The sequence below is a fragment of the Pseudophryne corroboree genome, chromosome 4 (genome assembly GCF_028390025.1).
Source record: "Pseudophryne corroboree isolate aPseCor3 chromosome 4, aPseCor3.hap2, whole genome shotgun sequence".
NCBI lineage: Eukaryota > Metazoa > Chordata > Amphibia > Anura > Myobatrachidae > Pseudophryne > Pseudophryne corroboree.
Genome location: NC_086447.1, coordinates 668,968,840 through 668,983,816, shown reverse-complemented (window position 1 = coordinate 668,983,816; position 14,977 = coordinate 668,968,840). Strand labels below are relative to the sequence as shown.

Here is a 14,977-nt window from a genome sequence, read left to right as displayed (position 1 = left end):
TAAGACTAAGAATTAATGAATGCAAGTGAGGTCACGTCTGACATGTCAGGGAACTGAGTAGTACAGTCTGACGTAAAAGACAGCTAGCAGACAGAAAAGAGAGAAACCCAATGCTAAGTAAAAGCAAGATGAATGCCCAGAGGCATGCTGTGTAGAGTCAGTCCTAAAGTAAAGACATTGGGGCCCATTTATTATTGCATATTTGCAGCTTTTCTCAGAACACACCTGTTTTCGGGGGTTAGCCGCAAATATTATGGATCACCTGAATGTATATAGAAGGGACCGCAGGAGATATTTCCGAAACCTGCTACATTCTCTCCATTTGCACCGGCAGCCGCATCCCCCATACAGTAGGTTTCTATTGGGGATGCATTGCTGCCAGATTTACCCATATCCGGAATGTGAAGCATTCCCCATATTGGCCCCACAGCTACTGCTATCTGAAAATAGTGGTAGATCATTGTAGCCAATGGGCTACTCACCGTATTTGAATTTCCCCTGGAACCCTTCCCGGAAGTGGCTGCTGTGCTAGTGCGTTCATGCTGACCGTGCATGCGCAGCACGCCCGGCAGCCCTCAAAGCACATCGCAGGGACGGGCTGCTTTTGGAGTACTTGTTGCTGCGGGTACTGATGAATACATTCGCTCGACATGATTACATATTGCAATGTGATCCTGGGCGGTAAGATCGCTCAGATCGCATTGAATATGCGATCTATGATAAATCTGCCCCAATGTCAGCTCTTGCGACCACTTCATGTGTGCTGTAACTTAGACCTGTGCAGTAGAGATATGAGATGTAGCAAATGTACTTTATATCAGCCTGGGTGATGGTCTGTGATTATCCTTGATGGTGTCTGTACCGGGCTATGCCACGTGTTACCTGCTCATGAACCACCTTTACTAAGCCTGCAGATTTGGAAGCACCTGCTTATTGTTAATTCAGCAGAGCCTGAGTCACTGATCCAGAGCAAGGTACCAAGGGGCTACACTTACACTAACATACAGTGCAATGAGCAATTTCTAACATGCCCGTCCCTTTCAAGGTCCTATAACTAGAAAAGTCCTGACAAAATCAGAAGGCAATATACATGGGTTACTGTAGGAACTAAAAACAAATTATACCTGTCACCTATATATTTATGTCATTGGATATTGGCCCTCATTTCGAGATGATCGTAGCTGTGCTAAATTTAGCACAGCTACGATCATTCACACTGACATGCGGGGGGTCGCCCAGCACAGGGCTAGTCTGCCCCGCATGTCAGTGCTGCCCCCCCCCCCCCCCCGTCAGAAGTGCAAAGGCATCGCACAGCGGCAATGCCTTTGCACTTCAAGAGTAGCTCCCGACCAGCGCACGGTCCGGCCATGCCTGCTTTGGCCGAACCGTGCCCACGAAACGGCGGCCAAATGCCGCCGTTCCGCCCCCTCCCACCTAGCGACCGCCTCTGCTATGGCCTTCGGTCGTCTGGCATGCGCCGGCGCACTACGGCGCTGGCGCATGCGTAGTGGGGACCCTTTCGCTCGGCTGCGATAAAAAGTAGCGAGCGAACGGGTCAGAATGACCCCCTTTGTTTATTTTTATGTGTAAGTAATTAACAATAAATTGCTCCCCATTCCCTGTAAATGATAAGGTAGTAAAAGGTCACTAATGACTTCCATGATCACAGAAAGGCATGAAACCGAAAGCTGAGTGTTTTTATAAATATACCAGAATTCTGGAGGGACATTTTCTATGCATAATAATAAGGGGTGTGCTATAGATCCTGAGGCGAGCCAACGATCCCGCAATGGAACTCCTAGCGCTCGCCCAGGCGGATGGGATGCCGCTGTCTGGATCTTGACAGCCGGCATCTGCCGGTAAATGGTATGTATTCCGTTAAAATTTGCAAGTTTTGCTAAAACACACTGTGTAGAATGCAAACAATAAAGAATGTGAATGCACAGACCCACAGCACTGCGCCTAACTTACTTGTGAAAACTCTCTACTTCTTCAATGGTTTCTGGGAGAGCCCGTCCTTTGGTTTCCGGGAGACACAGCACAAGTACCCCAGACAGTATTCCTATCACAGCTGTGTAGACACAAAATAGGCCAGGAAATAACATGAACTCAGCACAGCACTTTGGAGAGTAATACTCCTTTCTAACCACCAGCAATACCCTAGGTTAATGCACATAAACACGCAGCAACCTGGGTTGCAGCTCAATATAAATAGGGCCGGTTGAAATAACTCAGGTCAATGATCCGGTATTTCAACCCGGGTAGCGAGCAGGGTTTAACATGGGTTCAACCTAACTCGCAGTGCAGTGCGAATGGGTAAGCCGGGTCGATGCAACCTGGCACCCGTTCACTGAATAGGAAAAGGTGGCACTTGGAGATCATCTCATCTCCACGCACCGTCTCGGGATGTGTCGGCGGTGATGTCAACATTCCAGCAAAAAGCCGGGTCAATCAGCCAGTCTGAAAAGGGTCTCAGCTGGGTCGCACACAGGAAATACCCATGTACAAATCTCGGCTACGGCTCGGCTTTAGCAGTCTGAATGGGGTAATACTGTCACATAATGTCATATAATGTAATGTATTTATTTTACTATAGCCTGAAAACTGATTGCAGCATTAAGTAGCTCAAGCACTAAGGTAAATAAAGAGGCTTATAGAATAAATAAATATACATGTGTGTGTATACAGGTGTGTGTGTGTGTGTATGTATATACTGTGTGTATATATATATATATATATATATATATATATATATATACACACACAGTATATAATAATTGAATATATGTCTACTTGGGATGCAATCAATTTGGGCGATGCACCAGGGCTATTGCCACTTGTGGGTGTCCACAACACCCATAGAGCCACCATGCCCGCATCGGGGCGAGCACAGCAAACCCACAAGGGGACTCCTAGTGCTCGCCCTACTGCCGGCACTCTGACGGGCGGATTGCCACTGTCGGGATCTTGACAGCCGGCATCCTGGCTGCTGGTAAATAGTATGTATGTTACCTTTTTACGTACAGTGTAGGTTGTTTGTAGCATTATAGCAATTATGTTCATTTGCAAATATCCGATATGTTATTGTTCTGGCTTTCTTACCAAATACTAATAGTGGCAGCTCTTTCCAGACATTTGCCAATCGGTAAACAATGAATGGCGTTATGGTTCCACCAATATCACACATTGAGGAGCAGACCATTATGCCAAGGTTTCTGAAAAAGGTATAAAAAAGATAAATATATAAGACACATATACTAATAGATAAGATTAAGAAATTCTTTATATTATGAAGCAGGTGTCTGTTCACAATAACATAATTCAAAGCAAACTCATCAATCTGTCGGGGCTGCCAACTTCAAGCGGTAGTGAGCGGCATGTAGGGGAAAGACCTACTCTCCCCAGAGTCTGGAGAAGTTGGGAAGTCTCCTTGGCAATCCAGGAGACAATTATGTTCCAAAGTTTAAAATGTAATTGAACTTGCCATGAAGAGGGAAAGCTCTCAAATCATTAGTTAAGTTGAATATCAACGCAGAGGCCGTGTGTCAGAACACAAAACATCGGGTCTGATTTAGAGCAGCACACAAACCCGGTGGTTTGCTTACTACTCTGATGTTGGAAGATCTGCACATGTGCAGGAACTATACTGTATTTGCTCCTGTCTTCTACTGCGATATCTCTTGTGGTTCCCCAAACCCGCAGCCTGACTGACAGGCTGCAGTTCTTTTGGGGGTGGGCTGGTGCAGGGATGGCCAGCATTCTCGAAAACTAGGGGTATGCCACCCCATTTTCTTGAAGTGCCAATGCCAGGGTCTGGTCTTCTGATGCAGATTTCCTGGCATCGGCTACGGAGCTGCGACGGACAATCTGAGTAGCCCGTGGGCCATTGTTTTGCAGATGCAGCAGCAGATCACAGAAGCAGGCAGGAGGCCTCTATCTACTCAAGACGCCTCCTGTGGCATTAACATATTTTCACATCACTGCTGTGTCCAAAGCCACAGTAGTGATGTGTACTGGGTCCACCTCTGAATCAGGCCCATAGTCCTCTCTTTACAAAACTATTGTGTATCACCAGCTGCAGGGCACCAGGCCAGTGCCTGCTCGATCAGTCCCGTTGTTACCTCAATAGCCGCCTGTCACACCTATGCCGTGCTGGCTGCTGCACAGAATCGGAGTTTAGCTCCAATCAGGAAGAAATAGCTGACAGCTTTTGCGCAGCTTACTGATTCCATAGAAAAATGTCTGACAGGAGAGCTGCTGTGCATGACCGACTGCAGCAGTTCCTCTCATGGGTCTTTGTGGCCCCCGTCATGAGTGAACCTTACATTATGACTCCTCACCTGAAGCCAAGAACCGGCAGCAGTCCAGCAACCTGGTAAGTGTAGTGGCCAGGGGCAAATTTGGAACAGAAAACCAGCCCAGGAAATGTATGGAAGCAGCCCTAATGGGGGTGCGGTCTGATGAGAGGGTGAGGTTTGTTTAGGGGGGCGGCATCATTCCTAATAGGGCCTGATTGTATGCAATTGCGACTTTCCTTGTGTCTTTTGCTTCTGTTGTTTCTGAGACCAAGGGCGGATTTGGAACTAAAAGTGGCCCTATAAAATGTTGTAGAAGTTGGCTGACATGGGCAGCACAAGAGGTATAACATCACTGGATAGAAGAGTTGCTGTACTGCAGAGATGGAATAACAATCCGCCCCTGGTAGTGGCTGCATTTGTTATGCAGACCATTACAGGAATTAAATAACATAGAGTCCTTGGTTGAAGGGGGGCAGTGGCATATAAAAAAGGGGTTCTGGCACATAAAAAGGGGACTGTCACAAAAGAGCGATAGTAACACATAAAACAGTGGACTGGGACATACAAAGGGGACAGTGGCACAAAAAAGAGGGACCTGCACAGAAAAAGGAGACAGTGGCACATAAAAAAGTGGACTGGCACAAAAAAGGGGGGCAGTAACATATATAAAAAAAAAGGGGACTGGCACATGCAAAAGAGGACTGGGATATAAAAACAGGTTTAATGGCACATATAAAAAGGGGAATGTAACGAAAAGGGGGACAGTGTCATAAAAAGGGGGGACTTGCACATAAAAAGGGGTATGTGGTACATAAAAAAGGGGCACTGGCATATAAAAAGAGGGACTTGCACAAAAAAGGGGGCAGTGACACACAAAAAGGTGAACTGGGACATAAAAAAGGGAGTAGTGGCACATAAAAAGAGAGACTGGCACAAATAAAGTTGACCATGGCACGTAAAAAGGTGGACTGGGACATAAAAAAGGCAGCAGTGGTATATGAAGAGGGACTAGCACAAAAAAGGGAACTGGCACATAATAAAGGGGCAGTGGCACAAAAATAGGGCTGGCACATAAAAAAATAGGGCAGTGGCACATGAGAAACACAGAAAGAAGGCTGATGTTTAGAGCACAATACAAAACACAGGATGAGGGCGTGTGAGGGGCTCTATAAAGATAATACAGACAAGGTGGGGGACACTTTATGGTAATTACAGATTGGGAATGTGTGATAGCACAGAGCATATTAAAGAAATTAATATACAAACAGGAGCAGATGTACGGAGTAGCACAATTTAAAATTAAAACAGTGTGGTATGTGTAGCACACATACTGTATAGATGGTGGACACTTGTTAAAATACAAAGGGGGACATAACAAAGAACATTGGGGGGCACATACAGACATATAAGGAGGAATTCAGTTGCTGGTGATGTACCACTAGTAGTGCAGATATGGCAAGTCTATAGGGCACAAGGGAAAGCTTGCGATGATATTGATTTACTATTCTGAAATAACACATTGTTTTGATGCTAATCAAAGTACTTCCCAGAAACTGGTTGTTTTTGGGTGGTATCTACAATTATTAAGGATCCCCCTCATATGTACCGTGGTGAGATATCAGCAGATATCTCCGATGTGTGCCACAGTCCCATCATTTTCATCTTCAAAAGCAGCCTTCACAGGTTTCAATGGATTTTAGAACAATTTTTAAGGGGCGTCATTTATGTATTTCGCCTGAGCACCAACAACGTTATTTACACCTCTGATGGTGAGGACATTGCTACTACTACTATTACTGATCCTGGTGGCATATAGACATATCTCGCTCCCTTGACAGACCCCACCCCCTGAACTGACTATGCCACCATCAGGGCTGCTTCTAGAATTTTCCCGGGCTGGTTTTCTATCCCAATCCTCCCCTGTGTATCACTAACAAATATAAAAATTTTAACTAAGTTCTAATATTTGGCATTCGTACCCAACTTCAGTACATTCAGGCAGATGTATAATCCTGCGTTATGGGTATTATTGGTGTCTGCGCACGTTATATGCTGCAGATACCGCTTCTCCCCATTGTATTAATGTGTTGAAGTATGCAATGTCACAAGGGCGCTATGTGCCCCCTCATTATTAATGTTTCTATCTGCTAGAATATATATATATATATATATATATAAATATATGAACGGTCAGTGGCACTGACCTTTCTGACAGCCGAAGCTATCAATTTTAACAGCTGTAGCTGTCTTTGCCCCACCACAGCACTGTCCCTGGCTGCCGGAATATGGAGCCAGAGACTGTGCATAAAAAACAATGAATTTTTTCTCTTACGTCCTAGGGGATACTGGGAATCCAATTTAGTACCATGGGGTGTAGACAGGTCAACTTGGAGCAATGGGCACTATAGAAGTTTGATAACGTGTGCTGGCTCCTCCCTCTATGCCCCTCCTACCAGACTCAGTTTAGAAAATGTGTCCGAGGGAGCCGGTCACATCTCTGGAAGCTCCTGAAGAGTTTTCTGCATTTATTTTCAAAGTTTAATATTTTCAGGCAGGACTGGATGGCACCAGCCTGCCTGCTTTGTGGGACTTAGGGGGGGTAACGGCCCAACCCCACTAAGGGTTAATGGTCTCGTTCCCCGTGAGAGGATGCTAGTTCCTGAGGGAACTATTTGCAAGCCCCACCACAGCAAGCGTACATTCCCGCAGCACGCCGCCACCCCTAATAGAGCCAGAAGAAAGAAGAGTGCTGAGTACTAACCGGCGTCCCGGTTAGCGTGTCGTCGGCCATTATGGCGGCATTAGGGTACGGAGATGCACGGCTTCTACACGGGGTGGAATGAGTCTCCAGACTTGGTACACTGTAGTGTACACAGTACGCAGACTGGTAATACAGGCTTAAAAGGGGGCTTACTCCATTTTATGCATACAGACACATAAAGCCAGTATAAAGAAGAGCGGGAAGACCGCGGGCCATTGAAGGGGCGGGGCTTCACTTTGAGCTGATCCAGCAGCTCACAGGGCTCATTTTACCCTAGTACAGCTACACAGACGCTGAATGCAGTGACGCGCAGTTCCTCCGGAGAGCCTCCAGATTACCTCAGCGGTACCAGGGGGTCATAGCAGGGGGGAGCTATATACTAGTGTACTAAGTCCCTAATCTAGGTACTTAGTCTGCGACCTGGCTAAACTTGGCTTTAGAGATAGGGGCGCCATATGCTGGTTCTATCCGCTCTCTGTGTCTCTCGGGAAGGGCTCTTTGTGGGTTAATTGCATTTAACCTTTTTGTGTGTGTGTGTGTGTGTGTGTGTGTGTGTGTGTGTGTGTGTGTTGTCACTGCTGCAGTATGTCAGGCAAAGAGTGTGTTTAATGTAAGGCACAGTGTTCCTCTTCTCCAGGGAGTTCATTAGTGTGTACTCAGTGTAGTATTCCTTCTCAGGCTAGTGGGGTGGAGCCAGCATGGCTGGACTCCATTAGGGGGATAATGTCCACCATCTCTACTAAATTATCTCGTAATGAGAAAGAGACGTAATACTTAAGACAGTCTATGGCTGAGCTTATGCAAAAGGACTCCGTAATCAGACCCTCTCAGTCCTCTACCATTGGTCCACAAAAACGTACTTTGGCCCATCTTCTGCATTCTGATTCGGATAATGAAGGGTCAGACATGGAGGAAGGGGAGGTGGACATAGAGGTAGGGGAGGGTACTCTGTGGCAGGGGGTAGAGGCTCTCATAGATTCTATCAGAGAAGTCCTAAATATCCCTGATAAGGTGACAGAGGACTGAGAGGAGTGTGAAGAATCTTACTTTAATATAAAGATAAATCCTCAGCCACTTTCCCTGTGTCAGAGGAACTAAATACCATTTTTGAAGAACCGTGGGTTCATCCAGATAAGAAATTTCAAATTCCTAGGCGGTTATTATCATCTTTTCCTCCTGAGGATAGGAAAATATGGGAAAATCCACCGATAGTGGATACATCCGTCTCCAGGCTCTCATGTAAAACAGTACTACCTGTGCCTGGTGCAGCCTCCCTAAAGGATGCAGCCGATCGTAAGATTGAGACTACACTCAAATCTTTGTTTGCAGCTGCAGGGATGGCCCAGAGACCCACTATAGCATGTGGGTGGATTGCGCAAGCCATTGCTAAATTATCTGGTAATTTAATTTCGGGGTTAGACACCATACCTCAGGAGGAAATTGTTTTACTCCTGCAACACATACAAGACTCTGTGAACTTTATGGTGGAAGCAATTAAGGAGATAGGTTTGCTTAATTCATGCACCACAGCTATGGCAGTGTCGGCACACGGAGAATTATGGCTATGTCAGTGGACTGCTGAAGCAGACTCAAAAAAAGGTGTGGAAGGCCTGCCTTTCACAGGTGAGGCCTTATTTGGCGATGAACTCGACAAGTGGATTTCGCGAGCTACTGCGGGTAAATCCACATATCTACCTTCTGCAGCTCCGCCAGCTAGAAAGGCCTACTCAGGACCAAATTTACAGTCCTTTCGGACTGCAAAGTTTAGGGGCAAGACCAGAGGTTCTTTACCACCACCAGAGGTGCTAGAGGTAAACCACGCAAACCAACAGCTGCTGGTTAACAGGAACAGAGCTTTGGCTCTGCCTACTCAAAGCCTTCCGCATGACAGTGGACTGCAATGCCTGGGAGACAGGCAGGTGGGAGCCTGGCTAAAATTCTTCAGTCACACCTGGACAAGATCTTACCAGGATCCCTGGGTCATAGACATTATATCCCAGGGCTACAGGCTGGAGTTCCAGGATCTCCCACCTCACAGATTCTTCAAATCAGGCTTACCAGTTTCACAGGAAGCAAGAGTAACTTTACAAGAAGCCATTCAAAAACTGTTACAGACCCAAGTATTTGTTCCAGTTCCATCTCATCTACAAAACAAGGGATACTATTCCACCTTGTTTGTTGTTCCGAAACCGGACAGTTCGGTAAGACCGATTCTGAATCTCAAGTCATTGAAACCATACTTACGAGTGTTCAAGTTCAAGATGGAGTCTCTGAGAGTGGTGATCTCAGGTCTGGAAGAGGGGAAATTCCTAGCATCTCTGGATGTCAAAGATGCGTACCGTCACATTCCGATCTGGCCGCCTCATCAGGCTTATCTATGGTTTCCACTGTCACTACCAGTTTCAGGCCCGAAAGCCGACCTGAATCTCAGTACATCTGTGCATCCGTCTTCTGGGGGAAATGGTGGCTTCTTACAAAGCAATTCAGTACGGAAGGCTTCCAGCTGGATCTTTTGGACAAATGATCCGGATCGCATCTTCACATGCGTCAGAGGATTTGTCTGTCACCAAAAGCCAGGATCTCCCTCCTGTGGTGGCTACAAACTTCTCACCAAGTGGAGGATCGAAGATTCAGGATTCAGAATTGGATTCTTCTAACCACAGGCTCAAGCCGCAGAGTTTGGGGTGCAGTTTCAAGGAAGATGGTCAAGTCAGGAAATCGATCATCCAATTAACATCCTGGAACTCAGGGCTATCTACAACGCCCTTCTGCAGGCCTCATCTCTTCTTCAGAATCAGGCCGTTCATGTTCAATCAGACAATGTGACAGCGGTGTCTTACATCAACTGACAGGGCGGAATGAAAAGCAGGGCCGCAATGTCAGAGGGGTCACGAATTCCCCTCAGGGAAGAAAAACACGCCGTGGCGTTGTCGGCGATCTTCATTCTGGGAGTAGACAACTGGGAAGCAGATTTCCTCAGCAGACACGTCCTGCACCCCGGGGGAATGGGGCCTCCACCCGGAGGTGTTCCAGTGGCTGACGCGTTGGTGGGGTTATCCACAGATCGAGATGATGGCCTCTCGACTCAACAAGAAACTCAAGCGATATTGTTCCAGGTTGAGGGACCCACAAGCTGTAACGATTAACGCTTTGATAACTCTGTGGGCCTACTGGCTGGTGTTCTTGTTTCCTCCCTCTGATCCCACAAATTCTCAAAAGAATAAAAAGGGAAAGAATTCAAGCAATTCTCATTGCTCCGGACTGGCCGCGAAGGGCCTGGTATGCGGATCTTCTAGAGATGCTTATCGAAGATCCGTGGCCTCTGCCTCTTTGAGAGGATCTTCTGCAACAGGGCCCGTTCGTCTGTGGAGACTTACCTTGGCAACATTTGACGGCATGGAAGTTGAACGGCTGATTATAGCCAGGAGAGGGATTCCTGACAAGGTCATCCCAACTATGATCCAATCCAGGAAGGGGGTAACGTCAAAACATTACCATTGTATCTGGAAGAAATATGTCCCTTGGTGTGAGAGCAGACAATATTCTATGGTGGAATTTCATCTGGGATGTTTCCTGCTTTTTCTTATGTCGGTGTCAGGCTCCGGTACCTTACCTCCGTCGGGTGCTCCCAGGGGTTGCCGTCCCGCTGGTTGGCATGGCTGCGGTGGCAGGAAGCTGCTGGCGGCGGGTCCTTCTGTATGGATGTGCGGCTACCGGGGGCCAGGGGTCTGGAGAGTCGGGCGCTGTGTCGGGGATCGCTGAGGTAAGGTCCTCTAGTGGTGACATAGTATAGTGTATCAGAGACAGAAGTTGGCTAAAGCTGTGTGCTAACAGCTGAGTATGTCTCCTGTGCTGGGGGCAGCCATGTTGGAGACCAGAGTATTACCAATGAAGTTCCCATTCTGTGTCCAGCCAATCCTGTGTGTTTTCCCCTTGCAAAAGGGGGCTGGCTCAGAGGGAGAGTGCCAGTGCTTCAAGATACTTCCTTGTAAAAGGTTCTCCAGCTCTGTGCTCCCAGGTTACTTCTGGTGCCCTGGTCCTGGTTGCTCTCATCTATCGGTTACCTAAACGCTGCTGCAGTCTTGCTGTCTAAGTCCGTTGCCACTCGTGGAAGCGCTCACGGGGTCCCAGGTCGTAGAGGAGCTCCAGGTTCACGCAGACGTCTTCATTTCTTCAAAGTCCAAATTCTTCAGCCTCGTCTTTCAATCACAAACCCCAGTGTTATGTTCCTGGTGCTCAGAACAAGGGAGATGTTGCGTAGTGAGTCCTGAGCACCAGAACGTGACGCTGAAATAAGGTGTGGTGTGGAAATAGCCCCTAGCACCCTACCTCCATTGTTTCACCCGTGTGGTCAGTACACGCCTGAGTGACTATGGTTTCTTGGGCCCACGGCAGCCGCGTTTGAAGGGCGAATTAGGTCTGCCCAACTCCGATGCCCCCAGGTCTTAGATTGAGACAAGGCGTGAACCGAGACAGGATGATAACAAGGGGACCTCTAACTAAGGCAAACAGAAGGCTAGGGGCTACTATCAACCCTAAAACTAAATATATGTGCGGCGCGCCGCAAAAGGAAAAGAACAACCAAGGAAATGCTGTCCACTCGCCGACACAATACTGTTGTGTACCGGCGGTGACAGCATAAGCAGAACCCTCTGCAAAACACCAGTAACAAATTATAACCAAAGAATACTGCGGCCTAGGCCGACGGACGCGGCAAAGCCGCTACTCACGGAACCGGTACAAATACTGGCAAACGGACAGGGACCCCCAATGCAGCTGACACAGACTCTCAGAACCGGAGGACCGGCAGAATCCCAAACGACAGACCGGTGGACACCAAGAAGCCAGACACTCGCCCATGCACAGACAAAGCCACAGGACTCCTGGACAGGAATGCTTCACGGCAGGACACAGGATCAGACACTGGAATCGACACAGGAACCGACACTCAGGAACCGACACTGGAAGCAGCTAGACAGATACTGCTAGACAGGAGCTCAGGAACTGGCAGAGACTAGCTCAGAACTCAAGAACTCTGGAACTCAGGAAATATCACCAGCGTCTGTGAATTGCACTGAGCCAGAATATAACAGAGAGTCTTAATTAATTATGTCGTGCAGCTGCCCTGCTGCACAACTGAGAGGTGCAATCAACAGACAGGTGAGGCTGAACACATGGGAACAAGCTGCAATTACACAGACTCACCACCGGCAGCAAACAAGAGTATTCTTAAACCAGAGCAACGGGAAATCCTGGCCTGCAAGACAACTATAAACATAAAATAGAAATGAACCACTACCTGTGGTTCATAACAGTACCCTCTCCTTAAGGGTGAGCTCCGAACACCCCATGACACCCACGGGGAACATAAACAGAAGTATAACATAAAATACATAACCAAAATGCAAAACAGGAATGAGCCACAGCCGTGGCTCATAACATTGCCCCCCCCCCCCTTGAGGAGGGGTCAAAGGACCCCAAAATTCAGGTTATCCAAAACAAGTATACATTAATAAACCTGACACTGGAATAAACAAACAAAGATAAGAAACAGAAACAAGCTGTGGCAACAGCTTGTAACAGTGCCCCCCTCTTGACGGTGGCCACTGGACACAAGACAAGGAAAAAAAAATTTTTTTTTTAATATCTCAAGGCAAGAGTCAATAATTATTTCTTTTTCTTCTTCTTATTTTTACAAAGTTCTTGAGGTCTGACCAAGGTAATTCCCCAAACATTGTCTGAACTGATGGTACCTCCCAGCAAGGCTGGGTTCAAATCAGAGATTGGTTTCTTAAACTTGGGAGCTGAACTTTCAGGCAAAGTACTCCTATTAGAAGAAGACAGAAAAGCACATCCTGCAGTCAAAACAACGGGCTGAGACTCTTGTGCCGAGTTTACAGTATTTGGTGGACTCTCAGCAGACAAGACGGGCGACTTAGAGGAACCTGAACAAATTTCTTTGGAACCATATCTTTTAATAACTGCATCACTGAATGCTGGGGGATCCTGAAGAATGGGATCTTCAGCTTTCATTAGGCTGGTCGCCCATTCAAAAGGCTCTCCTCTAAAGGAAGATATCAGATAGAGCACAAGGTTCTCTGTAGTGATGCCCAGAAATGGTCTAGACAACATAATGATGTAATAGTGTTTGTAAAGCGCCAGAAATTGGACTAAGTCCCCATCAAAGATTATAGATGTTGAGATATCAACAGAGTCAGGATCTGCTTCCTTCCCATCTGACTGACTAGAGTGCTTTGCTAGGACCTGGTCACTATTGACCTTACTCGAGGCTGAGACTTTCTGAACCCCACCTGGGGCAGTGGCCCTTGGAACCCCACCTGGGGTAGCGACTTTCTGAACCCCACCCGGGGCAGTGACTTTCTGAACCCCACCCGGGGCAGTGACTTTCTGAACCCCCACGGGGCAGTGGCCTTCGGGAACCCCGCTGGGGTCAGCACCTCGGATTCTTTTACTGGGACCGGGCCGTCGGCCTCTCTCTCTGAGTCGATAATTATCGAAACTTCTCCCGGGACTATGACTTCCGGGACTTTTGCTGAAGCTATAACCTTCAGAACCTCCACTAACGCTATGCCTCTTGAGTCCTTTCCTGGGGAGGCGACTTCTAGACCCTTCTTTGGGGCTGTGTCTCTCGAGACCCCACTTGGGGATATTACTTCGAAGATCCCTTCTGGGGTTTTGCTTCTCGAGTTCCCTTCTAGAACTATGGTTTTAGACACCTTCTCTGGAGTTGCGCTTTTCAAGTCTCTACCTGGGGTAACAGCTTCTGAGACCCCTTCTGGTATTGACTCCTGAGCTATAATATTCGATGTCCCTCTATGACCCAGGGCTTCGGGTACCGCTCCAGGACTCTGGGCATCGGGTACCGCTCCAGGACTCTGGGCATCGGGTACCGCTCCAGGACTCTGGGCATCGGGTACCGCTCCAGGACTCTGGGCATCGGGTACCGCTCCAGGACTCTGGGCATCGGGCACCGCTCCAGGACCCTGGGCATCGGGCACCGCTCCAGGACCCTGGGCATCGGGCACCGCTCCAGGACCCTGGGCATCGGGCACCGCTCCAGGACCCTGGGCATCGGGCACCACTCCTGGAGTTTGCAACTCTGCTTCAACAGGAAAATCAAGAGAGGAGAGAAACATTCTCCTTTGGTTCCTGAATCTATAATGGGGCTCCCTAGCCCAAGGACCCCAATTATAGGACAGTGTGCTTTTTAGTGTGGGTTGTGTGACAAGTACCTCTGCCACAGTAGAGACAGGAGTAGGTCTTGTATCCTGACTCAACTTGGCCAGAGGGCAGGATTTGTCACCACACTTTGGCTTGCGCAACTCACAGGTCTGCAGATAGTGGCCTAAACCCCCACAATATAGGCATAAATTTAAGTTTCTGCGACGCAGACGCTCCTCTTCTGAGAGCCTGGGCCGCAGAAAACTTTTAAACTTTTCCTCTCCAACTGAACCTGAGGATTCTCTTGTCACCATATTGTGAGCAAGAGTCTCTTTAGAGGTAAATGAACACTCAACGACTTCTGGCAAGATAAGCAAGTCAGAAGGTTTTGCAGTTGCTTTAAGGATTGCTGCAAAACTTCCAGTCGCTCAGGTTTCAAAGCACTGAAAGCAGAGTTCAGGGCTGAGAGAGACGCCTGCAGGGCTTCCATAGTTGGCATAGGAGGATTTTAAACTAGACAAGACAAGACTAAACTAGACTAGACAAGACAAGACTGGATTTTTTTTTTTTTAAACTAGACAAGACAAGACTGGATTCTGCACACTGAATTCTAGACAGGACTGGATTCTAAACACCGGACTGGATTCTAAACACTGAATTCTAGACAGGACTGGATTCTAAACACCGGACTGGATTCTGCACACTGAAATCTAGACAGGACTGGATTCTAAACACC

The 14,977-nt window shown here is 47.6% G+C and overlaps 1 protein-coding gene across 1 annotated transcript in view; it reads right to left on the bottom strand.

Moving 5' to 3' along the window:
* Positions 1 to 14,977, bottom strand: part of LOC134910143 (solute carrier family 22 member 2-like) — a 176,230-nt gene that overhangs the window by 43,324 nt on the left and 117,929 nt on the right. Inside the window, exons 9-10 of the mRNA XM_063917833.1 lie at positions 3,103 to 3,215; positions 1,972 to 2,071 (exon numbers count right to left, since the gene is read on the bottom strand). Of these exons, the coding sequence (XP_063773903.1) occupies positions 1,972 to 2,071; positions 3,103 to 3,215 (213 nt within the window). The remainder of the gene's footprint in view (positions 1 to 1,971; positions 2,072 to 3,102; positions 3,216 to 14,977) is intronic.